At 34.8% G+C, this 15068-nt stretch overlaps 2 protein-coding genes across 2 annotated transcripts; one reads left to right on the plus strand and one right to left on the minus strand.

Moving 5' to 3' along the window:
• Positions 1–5771: 5771 nt before the first annotated feature.
• Positions 5772–9360, plus strand: LOTGIDRAFT_237126 (hypothetical protein; the record flags this gene model as incomplete). The annotated part of the gene is made up of 5 exons (XM_009068911.1): positions 5772–5940; positions 6632–6771; positions 7128–7308; positions 7728–8208; positions 8231–9360. 4 exons carry the CDS (start codon positions 5772–5774, stop codon positions 7826–7828), a joined length of 591 nt encoding a protein of 196 aa, XP_009067159.1. The 3' UTR covers positions 7829–8208; positions 8231–9360.
• Positions 9361–10340: 980 nt separating this feature from the next.
• Positions 10341–14846, minus strand: LOTGIDRAFT_135195 (hypothetical protein; the record flags this gene model as incomplete). Its single annotated transcript, XM_009068912.1, has 8 exons — positions 10341–10451; positions 10856–10999; positions 11862–11955; positions 12617–12698; positions 13382–13408; positions 13501–13637; positions 14104–14183; positions 14772–14846. The coding sequence occupies 8 exons, from the start codon at positions 14844–14846 to the stop codon at positions 10341–10343; spliced, it is 750 nt and encodes a 249-aa protein (XP_009067160.1).
• Positions 14847–15068: the final 222 nt, after the last annotated feature.

The following is a 15068-nucleotide window of genomic DNA, read 5'->3' on the forward strand; positions in this document are numbered from 1 at the left end:
GCACCCCTTACATCATGATGACAAAAATCGATCATTTGAGTGTGTATCTATTTTATAAAGTTTCAGAAGAGATCCTGAGAATTTCAAGCTGTTTTATCAAGGGTTGCATGTCATTTAATCAACTCGCACACCCTTGATTAATCATGGTGATACAAAACGATAATTGTTCTAGTGTATCTCTCTGATATATTTTAAGCTGTTTCAGATAAAAACACGAGAATATGAAACTGTGGTATCAAGGGTTGGATAAATTACCAACTCGCACACCCTTTGATAAATCATAGCAATATAAAGGGACCCTTTGAGTGTGTATCTATTTTATAATGTTGTTGAAACAGTTGCAGTCTATCCTTCCTTTGTTTGATTAAAGGCGTTTTGTGTCCACATCGACAGTTTTTGTCAGTTCAAAGCAAACAAATACAGGCAATCTTAAAAGTATCTTGTCGTCATTGAATTGTTTTGTATGGGTGTAAGATATATTTGGTATGCGATATATTTGAGGTAATCCACGATGGTCAATGGAATGGCAGGTAAGTCCCTTCTAGTTTGACCGTTTGGAACTGCGTTGGCTCAGTGCGATTTGCTCGTTAACTTGAAGATCCAGAAGACTATAACCGGCCTCTCCCTGTCAGTCATCAAAGGAACTGACATGGAAAAGTGTTTGTCGTCCGAAGTCCTTTTAGTTTTACCGTCGGAAGCTGTGGTGGTTTAGACGCCTTGCTCGCTAACCTGAAGGTCCAGGGTTCAATCCAGGCATAGGTCGAGATAATACCTTCAGTTTCTCCCTGTCAGTAATACAGGTAAGAGGGGCTGACATGGAAAAAGCGTCTGGTCGTTCCCATGGGACAATAAAACTTACACGTTAAAGATTCCTCGACTGTTGGAAATCGAAAAAGAGCAAGCTGAAGCCGCATTAATGGAAAAAATTGCTTCATTGCACACAGAAGGACGTTTCTATTGCAATGTCGAATTTCAAGTTGTTCCAACGATCTGAAAGATGAATCATAAAACGTTGATCTTTTTTATTAACCAATCAAATTACTTTATTTTAAAAATTTGAATTCCATTCTTTGTGTATGTTTCAATGAAATATAAGAATCGGTTCCATGTCGTTCAATTTGACCTTTCAATGTTTCTAGGGTTAAGTATTTTGTCACGATCTGCCTACAGATGTTCCGTATTTTTATTTCTCCTCCCATATGACAATGTTGCCAGTGTATACTTATAGCACCATCTTCGTCTTATACCTTGACTACAATAGTCATCTTTCTATCTTCTCTGTAACACGGAATGCAGCGATTTGATTGGATTGTACGCCAGCGAATGCAGCAATTCAAAGCCTTCGACAGAAAGGCTGTAAACATTATGGCTTTGTGTTGTCAAGGTATAAGTACGAAGTTTGTAAAAGCTTGACACTGTGAAGATGATGATATACCACATGAACCTTGGTCTCTTTGTGAACTCTCTAAATGGAATGTTGAGTTTACAAAGCCCGTTGTAGAGTTGAATCCAATTAAAATTGTAGTATTATAGAATATTATATTGTGACAATATTGATAGTGCTTTATCAATATGATGAACCTTGAATTCTTTGTGAACTCTCTGAAAGAAATGCGGAGTTGAAAACACCAATCGCAGAGTGGAAAATGATAATGTATTCTTATTTCCTTTGCTGTTTTTGCTTCTAACATTATCGGAAGTGTTTTTATGATTATATCAAACGAAACGTAATTTCTTTGTAAACCCTCCAAAGGAATTCCAAGAGGATCCACCCAATCATAGACAACAAAAGAAAATCACACCCATGTTTTCAATATAAATATAAGTAGTATTTTATACCATGTGAACCTATGTGAACACTATAAAAGAATGCCGAGTTGACAAATTATTAACAAAAAAATTGTAATTGAGGCGGGGGGCGGGTGCTGAGGAGAAGGGTTGAGTCGGGCAAGGTCAAGTCCAAATTCCCTATCCCACTCCCGTAATCGCTAGGTTTTTTTTTAACTTGTTTGTGGTCTCATTTCAATATACATGTATAGGCATATTGCTATCAGCTGCCCTGATGGGGAGTGTATATCCAAAACACATGTCGGCAACATGAAATGAATGAAAAGAAATTCTACATATCTGCATCTGATTAGGCTAATGGAAAACAAATAACGTTGCAGTGTGCAACAGGGTAAAATTTACCCGCTCGCTCTTGTTGTATTTCTAGTTAATTAATATCTAAAGGAAGAAGGTTATTTCTAGCTAATGGGAAACGGATATCTTGTGATATAAGAATCGCGTTTGGTTTTCATAGAACTGTTTAATCTATAGTAGATATACTGAATGATTCATTCAACAACGAACTTGATTCACATCTATGGGTGTTTCCCACCAAATTGTTGTTACAAGTAGGCTGTAGGCGTAGGAACTGGTGAAAGTGTTAGTGATCGATGGAGGGAAAAAGGGGGGGGGGGGGGGGGGGGTCTTGTCAAAATCCCACTAGGCACGGATTAATTCTTCTGCCTCTGTAAATATTTGATTGACCATTGTATGACCCTGATCATTTTAAAACCAACATGTGTTCATGATATTTCTACATTAGTATTGACTATTGAACTCTTTCATCAATTTGAGCAAATTATACATGAGTTTAGAACAAGATTTTTATGCCAGTCTCAATGCTTTCGAGGATCTACAATGTTCTTTTATATCTCATCTCATCTACCCAAATTATCCCTAAAAACGTTTCCTATCGACCTCTTCTCCTTCCATAACTCCCTTCCCCCCTCTTCTTCTCCCACACACCCTTTCACAAAAAGTATAACCTGTAGGACTATAAGATACCCCCCCCCCCTCCCTTATTTTCAATTTAAGGGGCATGTCGATGGTGGGGGTAAGAATTCCCGGATTTAAGGTTGGGAAATACCGATCTATGATGCAATGATCAAAGCGGCCAGACCCAGATAAAACCAGAATAAAACGGTTGACTTGAAATAAACGGTTGGTTTATTTCACCGACATGCTCTTGCATTCTAATATGTTTCAGAATGTATAATATTGAGCGCTTAGGATTTCTTTTTTGGGAGTTTGCAGAGTGATTCTGACTGATATACAAAAACATAGACCGGGGCATGAGGAATGTTCTTGTCTTAAGGAAGGGGGGGGGGGGGATTGGAATATACCGTCAATATAGCATAGTTTTTATTCAGTATCACAAAGTCTTCATAAGATTTCATTAACGGAGTCCACACAATATGACTTCATTAAGCTTTCGCAACGTATGCAAAAAACGTCATAAGATTATTAACACATTAACCGAATCCCGCCCTTAAAATAGATTGACTTCATAACATCTTCACTATGTCAACCTTTTATGAACTTTGTACTCGACTGAACTATTCATCGTTCTTACGTAATAGAAGTGAGTAAATGAAACAATTTGATTGTATTGTACGCTAGCAAATACAGCCAATCAGAGGCCTCAACAAAAAGTCAGTGAACGACAAGCCATAATGTTTACAGCCTTTCTGTCAAGGGCTCTGATTAGCTGTATTCGTTAGCGTACAATCCAATCAAATCACTGCATTTACAAACTTTCGTAATACAAGAATATTGCAGTCAAGGTATATGTAGGTAGTTCGTTATAGCTTAACATTGTGAAGATGCATTAAGGGCAGCACGGCATGACGTACCTACCAAAGCATTGCACGGTCACTCGGATCTAAAAATAACTATGAAACATTAGATTTAAGCGTATAAACGGCGTATAGTAGTAACACATGTTAATTTGCTCTATTTCGTATGAATAGACTATCTTAGTCGTACTACGATATTATTACATTTTATACGAAATATTATTCATATAAATCATTCAAAACGGATACCAAAAAAATCATAATGCTTTTATTCGCCAAAGGTAAGTCCAGTTATTTTTGTTTACCTGTTAGCGCACGTTAAGGGAACTCTTTCCGATACGAGAATCAGAGGAGATTGCTCACTCCTGTTCAATAAGCGCTTAGGTTCGTTATAATACCAGCGCGCTCATATTTACGTTGGTTATGCTCGTTTTTTAGAGAATCTTCTCGATTTGAGAATCTTTGTAGATTGCTCATTACTGTTCGATAAGCGTATGGGTTTCTTTTTTTCCAGTTTGCGTTATATTTCTTTAGAATCTTTCTGATTTAAGTATTCTCATAGATTGCTCATACCCGTTCGTAAAGTTTGGTGGGTTTCTTTTTAAGCCAGTACAGATTTGATTGAGTACAATATTGAGTTTTTCAAATTTCGATTTCGTTCCATGGGTTCGAATCTGGATAGATTGTAGGCAAATCTAATGGTTGAGTGACTAAGGGTAGAACGTTGTAACTTTCTATAAGACCAGTGGGTATTTTTTGTGTGGAAATATATATAGCTTTATCTAGTTAAAGCTTGCATTTATCCGCTTTGGACTAGTTTTAAGAATTATCACGAGCATGCGTGGTTTAATTAGTGGCACAATGACAGTTATTTTCTGTCTTGCGACAAATCACAAAAGGACCTGTCGTTGGTGGTCGATTGTATTAAGCGTAGACCGTTCTCGGTATATGTGTTCTTAGCTTAAATATTGGAAATTGAACCCTCATTTACATTATTTACCATCTTAGCTGTCCTGACGAGGGTTTATATCCGAAACAGCATCTTTGAGACCAAATTTTCGTACTTTATATAATATCGTCTATGTTGCTTTCAAAATATTGGCCATTTAACCCCTTATTTAAAAGATTTAAACATAAGCTGGCCTGACGAAGTTATATATCCGAAATACGTGTCGAAAGCATAAATGAAATCTTTGTCCATTTGGCCTTCCTTCAACGTTGCATTTAACGTCAAATTTCGTCTTCCATAATGTCAAGACAAGCATCAAACGTTCGCTTCGTCATATGGAAAACATAAGGAAAAAAATTCGTTGACTTATAAAGTTTGATTCAAATAATGCGTGTAGGAAATGATTTGCGTAATGACTTCCATATGGCATGACTTCCATATAAAGGATCCCCTCGACAGATGGAAAACGAAACGTATAGGCTTATGCAACTGTCTTGCCAAACTTTCCGCCATTGCATACTTCATGGCTTGTGTTCGTCTTCATCAGTCTAATTAGAGGCAGAAAGGTAGGACGTAAAAATCCACTTCGTCTTTCAGAGCTGGTCTTATTGCACTCGAATTTTATTGCTTACAAAGCGTAAAAATTTATTTAATGCGGTTTTTGGGGCGTTTCTAAAAATACATAGGTGATCAAAGCTACTTTCATCATGCGTGTCGAGGTCGACCTTTCATGACTGCCCTAGTGACGAATAGCTTTCTATGTTGTAGGTTCAATATTTGAACTGAATAAAGCTCTATATCGTGGAAGAACGACTTGAGCAAGGTAAGAAATTTCCTTTAGGACGACGAATTTACATCGATGATGATGATGATGATAACGAGGACGAATGATGATGATGACGATGATAATGATGAGGACGAATCATGATGAGTTATAATAGTAATGATAATGATTGATGATGATGATGACCATAAACGATTAATGATGATGATGAATGATGATGCCATGATGAATGATGATGATGACGACAATGATGTCATGATCACGGTCGGTTAATTCTTATTTCGACTAAAAGGTTTATTTAATTGTTGAAATGAAATTACTATGAAAGAAAGATGTCAAGGATCTTTGTCAGGGAATCGTTAGGGAACATTTGTATATTTGTATATTTTGATTTTGTTTGTATTAAATACCCAAAATGGGTTTACATGTATATATGTTTTCAAAGGCAGCGTTAACAAATCATGATTATGATAAATATATACCTGATATACATATCAATCTTTACAGTATCGTTTTTCTTATACCGGGGTTGAGACGGGCTGCTGTATTGATAGAAGAGGGACGTTGGGTTAGGGCCTTGGGGGGTGGGAGGGGGGGCATAAGTTCGCAAATATGCAACAAAACTGTGCCACAAAATATCAGATTGGAGCATTGGGGTGGGGGTGGGTGTGTTGGGGTGCAAGATACACGAGGGGAATCCCGCCACCCCAAATGCAATGCCTGAAGTTCACTATTGTAGGAGTTAATTGAACGAAACCTTTCATATACATTTTGATATTAGGCCTATTAATATTTGCTCTTTGCCAAATTTCCCAAGAGACATAAAATCAAATGTCGCAATAAGGCCACGACTAAATGATTGCCACAAAAGTAGGTTTAAAGGGATATTGTGTGCAATCATGATCCAAAGTTTCATCAACTCCCATTTCATTCCGTTTCATCTGATTAATTAATCAGATACTGAAAATGGTCGTTAACGTTTCATATTTATTTTATCCAGTGCGTTCATAAAAATTTAAAGCTAATGACAATCTTATTGGTTAAAATAAAGCTCAAAAATTAAATTCATTATGGTGATCTACCAATCATATCACTTAAACACTAAACTATCCGAAATCTCGATTTTGTGACGCAGGGTAGAATAGGAGGTGTTAAACTGAAACTAAACCGTCATATTAGTTACTATGATAATGGCTTGACGTCATAGTGCTATATCTATTTGAAGTCGCAGTTTTTGTTTGGTGTTAACATTCTTACAAAATCTTGTCATTTCAGAGATGAGCGGATGGGATGTTTGGACTCGGCAATTGCTGCATAGAAATATTGATGGAGTTTCATATGTCAGCGCTCATCACGGTGGATTATTCGGTTTTGATGGTAAATTGTGGGCGGGAACAGACGACTTCATGAAGCGGGTAAGTATCAGATTGTTGCACTTTTACAAGGATAACAACTTCGGGTCTTAGTCTCACTAGGTTCCATTCTACCAGCTGGTCCTTGACCACACCGCTTTCCCCAGAACCCATTTACAGTAGGGATGGCCACATTTGATGCCTATCAAGCTCATCCATGTCGATCTTGGCATCACCCCAGAAATGCGACCGACCCGACATTACTCTCCTCCGATTTCAAAGTTCTCATCATTGAGTTTTTAAACGACTGGTGCAGTGAGCCTCCTTTCCCCTTAACAGCTATGTGGTCCCTTAACGATCCTCTACAGCCTACCTTGCTGAAACTTGTCACTAAGTTGCTTCTGTTTTTTACATTTCAGATAAATCCGACCTCCTTGAAGAAAATGCACGACGCTATAGATCGTGGAGCGGCCGCAGTCAGTAAGGTAGAATTGGGCGGAAAGAAATACTTCGTTTTAAAAAACGATCCGTCATCCAATTTTGTTATATTGAAATCTACTGACCGGGGAGCAGGCTGTACCGTGGCTAAATCTAATACATGTAAGTATACCTTTTCCTATTTTTCGCAGAGATAACAACCGTCGATTTGGGTTGTATTGTATTTGTATGTGGATCACAACCATCATACTTGTCATTTCATTCTTTGTCATAGAAATATGATAACAACTTTGTTTTTTGTAATTTAAGGATTGGGTGTAAGAATGTAGGATAACAACCATCGCAAATTCATTTCAGACTTGGTTGTAGGAATTTCCGATAACACCATCCAATTTGTAGTCCTCCATTTAACGGCTTTTTCAAGTTTCGTTGTAGTAATTTAGGATGTATGTAACTCTAAGGGTATGGTTGTAGAATTTGTGATAACAACCATCTGTTTTGTAATTGTAAGTTTGATTGTATGACAATGATTACAAACATCTGGTTAGTCATTTGGTACAAACATTCAATTGTCTTTTCAGGTTTGGTTGTGGGAATTTATGATAATGATAGTGTACAACCAGCTAATAACACCAGCCAAATTTGTGACATCAGAGATCATTTAGTGGATGCTGGATACTAAATATCAACCACCTTCCAAAGAAAAACATTGCGTTTTTTTACGTCCACTATCACATCAAAGTTTCGATGCATTTTTTATGAACCATCAGAAACTTTGGGGCTTTTTTAGCCTTCCAATAGGACCAAGTCTCAATGAGGTAACATTCCAAAGATTTTGAATATGGAACTAAAATAGGGCCAATAATGATTGATACAGTCAATATTTTGCATGGGACAAGTGGTTAGGGTAATGCTTAAAGTGGAGGTGTGGTTTTTTTCATATGTTTTTCAATTCAATTGTAAATAGAGTGCCTTTTTCTATTGAATTGGATTTGTTAACATTTGAATTTGAATTTCTAACCACTGAATCTGAATTTGTTAAGAAATTGTTAACATTTAAATCTGGATTTGTTAATATTTAAATCTGGATTTGTTAACATTTGATTTATCAATGTTTGAATTTGGATTAGTTATCATGTCAATCTGGATTTGGTACTGTTTTATCTGGATTTGTTGTTTCAATCTAGATTTGCAAATGTTAACATTTGACTCTTGATTATTTGAATCTGAATTTGAAAATGTTTGATTTGTTAACATTTGAAATTGAATTTCTAACAACTGAATTTGAATTTGTTAAGAAATCGTAAATATTTAAATCTGGATTTGTTAACATTTAAAATTGGATTTGTTATCATTTGAATCTGGATTTGTTAACTTTTAAAATTGGATTTGTTAACATTTGAATCTGGACTTCATATGTTAACATTTGAATTTATTATTTTTATAAAAAGTATAAAAAGCATGTAAAATGCCTCTGACATGCTTATATTTTGTATAATAATGCCTTCTATTTATGTTATTGTATTTTACAAATAGTAGCCTATTCAAAGTGTTCAACAGGTTAAAATGTCTCTATTTCCTGTAAACCTTGTATTATAAATGCCTGTGATTTATAATAATGTTGATTTAAAGCACATAACCTTTGAAAATGCCTCTGATGTGTTTACATAACTTATTATAAATACCTGTTATATTATTGTATTTTAGCAATAATAACTTATGTTGGTAAGCATTTGAAAAATGCCTCTTATGTATATAAATGCATTTAAATTTTGTATTATAAATGCCTTGTAAATGATTTGCAGATGCCTTTTTGTCTGCCTTTGTACAAATTTTTAAGTATAACTTTATAAAGGCTCTTTTATGCCTTGTTTTTCATTAACAAATTTTTTCAAATTTATTTTATTATATATAAGCCTGCTTAAAGATATTTTTTTGGTAGAACACAACTCATTTTATGTGTTTAAAGTAGGGGCCAATCTTGTCTACGGTATATATACATAAACTCAAGTTTATTTTTGATATAGTTATATTTTAATATTTTAATAAGCTTAGATGACTTTATTTTAGTTCATCTTGATAAAGCATATTCAATATTATATTATAACAGTCAACTTTGTTATTGTTGTTATACTTGTTATACTTGTTATTATTACATTGTAAATAATCATTATAACTAATTTATTAATAAATAATCTATTTTTTTTTTTACATAAATTGTTTCTTTTTTGATCATAAAAACTCTCAATTTTCAGTTAGAAGTCTTACAGTTCCAGTAAAACTAAGCATTTTATCAAGTAGCTATGGCAACGACCAAAGATATTACTAGTAGCATTTGTAACATATGCAGCTTAGCATTTCTATGATAACAGGAACCACGGACATCTTACAGAAAATATGAATAGTGCCACAATATAGTCATCCTGATACACATAAAAAGCTAGAAAACTTATTTACAATTCCTTTATGTCATTTGGAAGAGACCAATTTCGCTCTTAACTAACAAGCAGAACTACACTTGGCACTATTGTAGGTTTCTGAAGAATGGATACAGTTTTTTTTTGCGCTATGTTGCACAATATGGCCAAAAAGTCTTTTGCATGTTTAAAATGGTAACCCATGGTATTTCCTCTTTCATTTTGAATCACACAATGATTCATATGAATATTTATTCACAAAACAACACATTTACAATTGAGATGAAAATATTTCCTTATAGTAAAAATTTAGAGTGCCACATGGTCACCTTTCTTATTTTTGGAAGTGATAGGCACTTTCAGAAATATATTGAACTTAATGTTTTAAGTCTTTTTTTAATGTGGTAGGCACATCCGATAAAATTTTATAACAAATTTCACCAAAACTTCTGGATAATGTAGTCTATAGATCTCTTAGTAGAACAATCATCAAGACTGTTCTTTATAATGTCTTCATTTTGAATAAATATGACAATTTCAGCATCAAAATGTCTGATTAATGCCGTCTATAGATCTCTTAATAGAACAATCATCAAGACTGTTCTTTAAAATTTATAAATTTTGAATCAAAATGACACTTTAAGCATCAAAATGTCTGATTAATGCTGTCTATAGATCTGAAGTAGAACAATCATCAAGACTGTTCTTTATAATGTCTGAATTCCTGCTCAAAGTGACTGGTCAATGTAGTCTATAGATTTCCTAATAGAACAATCATCAAGACTGTTCTTTATAATGTCGGAATTCAGGTTTCAGTTCCCACATATTCTTATGAGGGGCTCTCATGTTGTAAGTGCAAATCTCTTTTAAAATTTCTTTCACATAGGGCTGAAAATAAAAATTTACGACGGGATTGTCAAGGGTCATATTACAAAAAGACACTTGTAATTTTTTTTCTCACAATGTCAAGGTATTAAAAACTTTGTCTTATACCTTGACTGCAATGGTCATATTTCTTGTATTAAGGAGGTTTGTAAATGCAGCGATTTAGCTGAATTATATGCCAGCAAATACAGCCAATCAAATTACTTGATAGAAAATCTGTAAACAATAAGATATACAGTCTTTCTGTTGAGGGCTCTGATAGGCTGTATTCGCTAGCATACAATCCAATCAAATACCTTCATTCCATAATACAAAAAAGGTGGCTATTTCAGTCACGGTATAAGACGAATAACTTCCAGTCAATGACTGAATGAACAAGGTGCCCAATGAAAAAATACGAAACTTACAATGGGTTGGTTGGTAATTCGAACTAAATCTTGTACATTATAATATTGATGTTTTTCAAATGCTGAAAACAACATGTCCATAACCTTATCTTTATCAGCTCGTGATCTTTTATTTTCTGATTTCTTTTTACGATTTTCTTCAAACTATAAAATAAAATGAAATGGATATATAGGTAATTTTTATTGGCATCAGATTGGGTTAATAAAGACAGGCAACACAGTGCAGTGTGCACTGAGGAAAATTTACATAACAGTTTTGAATGCATCACATTTAATTGTTTCGATTTGTGTTGTGTAACATATGAAATCCAGATTCAAATGTAAACAAATCCAATTTTGAATATTAACAAATCCAGATTTAAATGATAACAAATCCAATTTTGAATATTAACAAATCCAGATTTAAATTTTAACAAATCAAACATTTTCATAGTAAGATTCAATTGTTAACAAATCAAGAGTCAAACATTAACAAATCAAACATTTGCAAATCTAGTTTGAAACATTAACAAATCCAAATAAACCTTTACCAAATCCAGATTGACATGATAACTAATACTATTTCAAACATTGATAAATTAAAAGTTAACAAATCCAGATTTAAATATTAACAAATCCAGATTTAAATATTAACAAATCCAGATTTAAATATCAACAAATCCAGATTTAAATATTAACAAATCCAGTTAACAATTTCTTAACAAATTCAGATTCAGTTGTTTAAAATTGAATTGCAAATGTTAACAAATCCATACTGTAACAAAATTGGTCTGCATCTCATGTTCTGGACCATTTTATCAAAATGCATTGTTCCAGTTTTCAGTCATACACGGTTGTGGGTCTTGCAATTCCACTTAAACTAAATCAACGCAAGGTTTTATAGACATCTGAGTGAAAAATTGAATGGTGCAAATCGATGATATCAGTGTCCAGAATACACATAAAAATGTTACAAAACCACCTCTGTTTCATAATATATGTAATAAAATAATAAAACAATACTCACAGCAGAAACATAATCTTTTGGTTTATAAACCTGTACTATTCTATCTAACTGTTTTATTTCACGTTTAGGTTTATTACCTTGTTCAAAATTAAACCTAGAAAATAATGATTAATATAAGTGTGACACTAAGAGCTACAAGGTGTCAATAGAAAGATGATAAAAAATGATACACAGTAATTTCAAATGAAAATGTCACAAATTTTGGATGAATTTTTCTCTATTAAAACAATTTCCAAAGTGAAGTATACTATTTCACAGCTGATATTTCAATTCTCATTGAAAAAATTATTTATAAAATTTGCATTTCAGCTACAATTCAGCTTTTAATGAAAGGAAAAATGAATGGAGTTTTACATCCTTTTTTGAGGATTTTTTTCCATGAGGAAAATTTTACCAGGCAGCGGCATTTAGCCTGCTCTTTTTCTTTCTCCAACTGTTGAGGGATCTTTAACGCCCACAGCCTGTAGCACACGGGGCCTCGGTTTATTGTCCCATCTGAACCACTAGACGCTTTTTCCATGTCAGCCCCTCTTACCTGCATCACTGACAGGAGGAAACCTGATTAAAAAATCAGAAGGTATTATCTCGACCTATGTCGGGATTGAACCCTGGACCTTCAGGTTAGCGAGCAAGCGTCTAACTCACTGAGCCATAAGCTGTTAATGACATCACTATTGTAAAAGCCGCAAGATATTAGCTAGCTTTTGCGATAGTGACGTCATTAAAGGCTTTGAATGATATTAAAAGAACCATACCTTTTTAATTTTTTATATGTTTCATCTGCTATAGGACGACATTCAGCTCTCTGTATTACTTTTCCATCTACTGCTATTTTTTCTACAAAAAATCAAATATAACCATTTTCAATGCAACAACAATGCAATAACGACATGGCGCTGACTTTAGAAAGCACTGGCAGTGCAATCAGAATTTTCCTTTTTGCGCCTAGCAAATGACAATCCAACTCACTACTGACTAAGCTATTCCACTGCCAGGTAGGCAGGTAGGTGACAAGTTAACGTTCGCTTCCAGCGGATGCTGATATATATATATTCCACTGCCACATTTCATTAGGCTAATATACTATACACAGGTAAGGGGAGATAATGAGGATAATTTTTAATCAAGTATGTAGTTACATAGAGCTCCTTACCTGAGACCAGCTCTTTGGAACCTGTAGCTTTACTTTCTTCAAATATGAAAAAAAATCAAAATAATAAAACATTTAATCATTAGGTTTGAGTGAAAGCGCCTGGTCATTCAGTCAGTCTCAATCTCAACTGCATCAGCACGAAATGGGAGTCTTAAGAAAGTTAAAATTTGCCAGGACAGCTGCACTGCATTTGCCTCCTCTTTTTCAATTTCCAACTGTTGAGAGATCTTTAAGGTGCACAGCCTATAGTTTGCGATATCAGCATCTGCTGGAAGCGAAGGTTAACTTGTCATCTACCTACCTACCTACCTGTAGCAAATGGGACAACTAGACACTTTTGCCATGTTAGCCCCCCGACCTGCATCACTGACAGGGGGGGAAACTGAGGTATTATCTCAACCTATAGAGGGATTGAATCCAGGTTAGCAAGCAAGCATCTAACTCACTGAGTCACTGCAGCTCCCAAAAATGTAAAAGACCACATACCAGCATATATAGGAGTCTGTGAAAAGACCACTAAATTCTGTGTACCAACACCAGTTAACACAAACTTATGATCTTTAGGTATATCTGCTGAGGTTTCTTTGGCTGTAAAGACAACTTCAGGCTTCTGACCAGGCAATCTGTAAAAAAACAATAACAATGTGGAATATTGACAATAGTTCAGAGGATGGTTTGTAGCACATACCTTTTAGGGCGTTGACATCTTTAAATGACATCATTTGCTTTCTTTAGTCATAACTAGGTGTACATGGGTTCTACTCTTGATCAGTGTTTGACCTTGGAGTACAGCAGACTGTAGCGCAGTCGGTTAGAGTGTGGGAATTTGATAATGTTAAACAAATTGTGTGTTTCAATTTTGGTCAGCGTGATGATTTGATGATCCTGAATAAGTCCTCATTCCTCCAGTTGAAAATGGAAGTGGACAATCCATAGAGACAGAGAAATCAGTGTGCAGTGAGGGACATTTTCTGAATACAGCAGTCATAAGTCAACTCTTTTCTAATTGCCTTGCATCAAGAGAATCTGCACAGTTTGTGGGACAACAGGCTACTAAGACATGATCAAAATTGATATCAAAAATCTTACTTTGATTTTGTTATTTTGAGTTTTCCAACATCAGAATTAGGTGGAGATTCTTTCCAGATTTCTGATAAGTATTTTGGTACCTGAAAAAAACATAACAAAAATGTGAAGTTTGAAAATTTGACCAATCAGGCAGGTTTGATTAGTATTATTTAGAAAACAAGTTTGTTGCTTCTATCATCATTTGAACTATTCCTCTTAAAAAAATGATGTTATTTGCTTCACTTATATGTCTATTTCAAATGTAAAATTACCCTATATTTCTATGCACTCAAAGCACAAGTGATATGCTATCAAAGAAAGTTGTTTTCATTTGAGAAATAACAGAAGTAACAAAATAATAATCTCCTTTAACTAATCTTTGTAAGACATATAGAAGCAGGAAGGTAAACTGTGTAAATATGTTCTCTCTAATGCCAGGCTGGAACATTGTCCCTTGTGGCAGTGAAATAGCTTAGACGATAGCTAGTTGGATTGTCGTATGGTAGGCGTTAGGCATAAAGGTACCTTGAGTTTGAATACTACTGAACTTAAGAAAAATCTAATGCCATAGCCAGTGCTTTCGAAGAGTCCCAAAGTCAGCTTTCAACACCTATCACCAAAGCTTACAAAAATTGACAATGCAATTAAATCAAGCCAGTAAATAAACCTAGAATAAAGATTAAGCATACCTTGACAAGCCAGACACCACGACCAGCAGCTGCTGTATCTACTTCTCTTACTTCATGAGCTTTTTCAACATTCATTGTGGCCATTTTGACAACTCGGACTAGTTTAGTATTCTACCTGAAATATATAGAACCATCAAATAATAAACCTAGCTATTGGAGCTGTTTCAATTGAATAGCTCAGTCAGCAGTGAAACGTATTGTCGCCTGCTGGGCGATTTGATGCAGACGCTTTTATTTTCCTGCTCAAGAGAAGAAAAATTTGGACGCCACAGCTAGTGCTCCAAAAGGCCGAGTTTT

Source organism: Lottia gigantea (genome assembly GCF_000327385.1).
Source record: "Lottia gigantea unplaced genomic scaffold LOTGIsca_96, whole genome shotgun sequence".
Lineage (NCBI taxonomy): Eukaryota > Metazoa > Mollusca > Gastropoda > Lottiidae > Lottia > Lottia gigantea.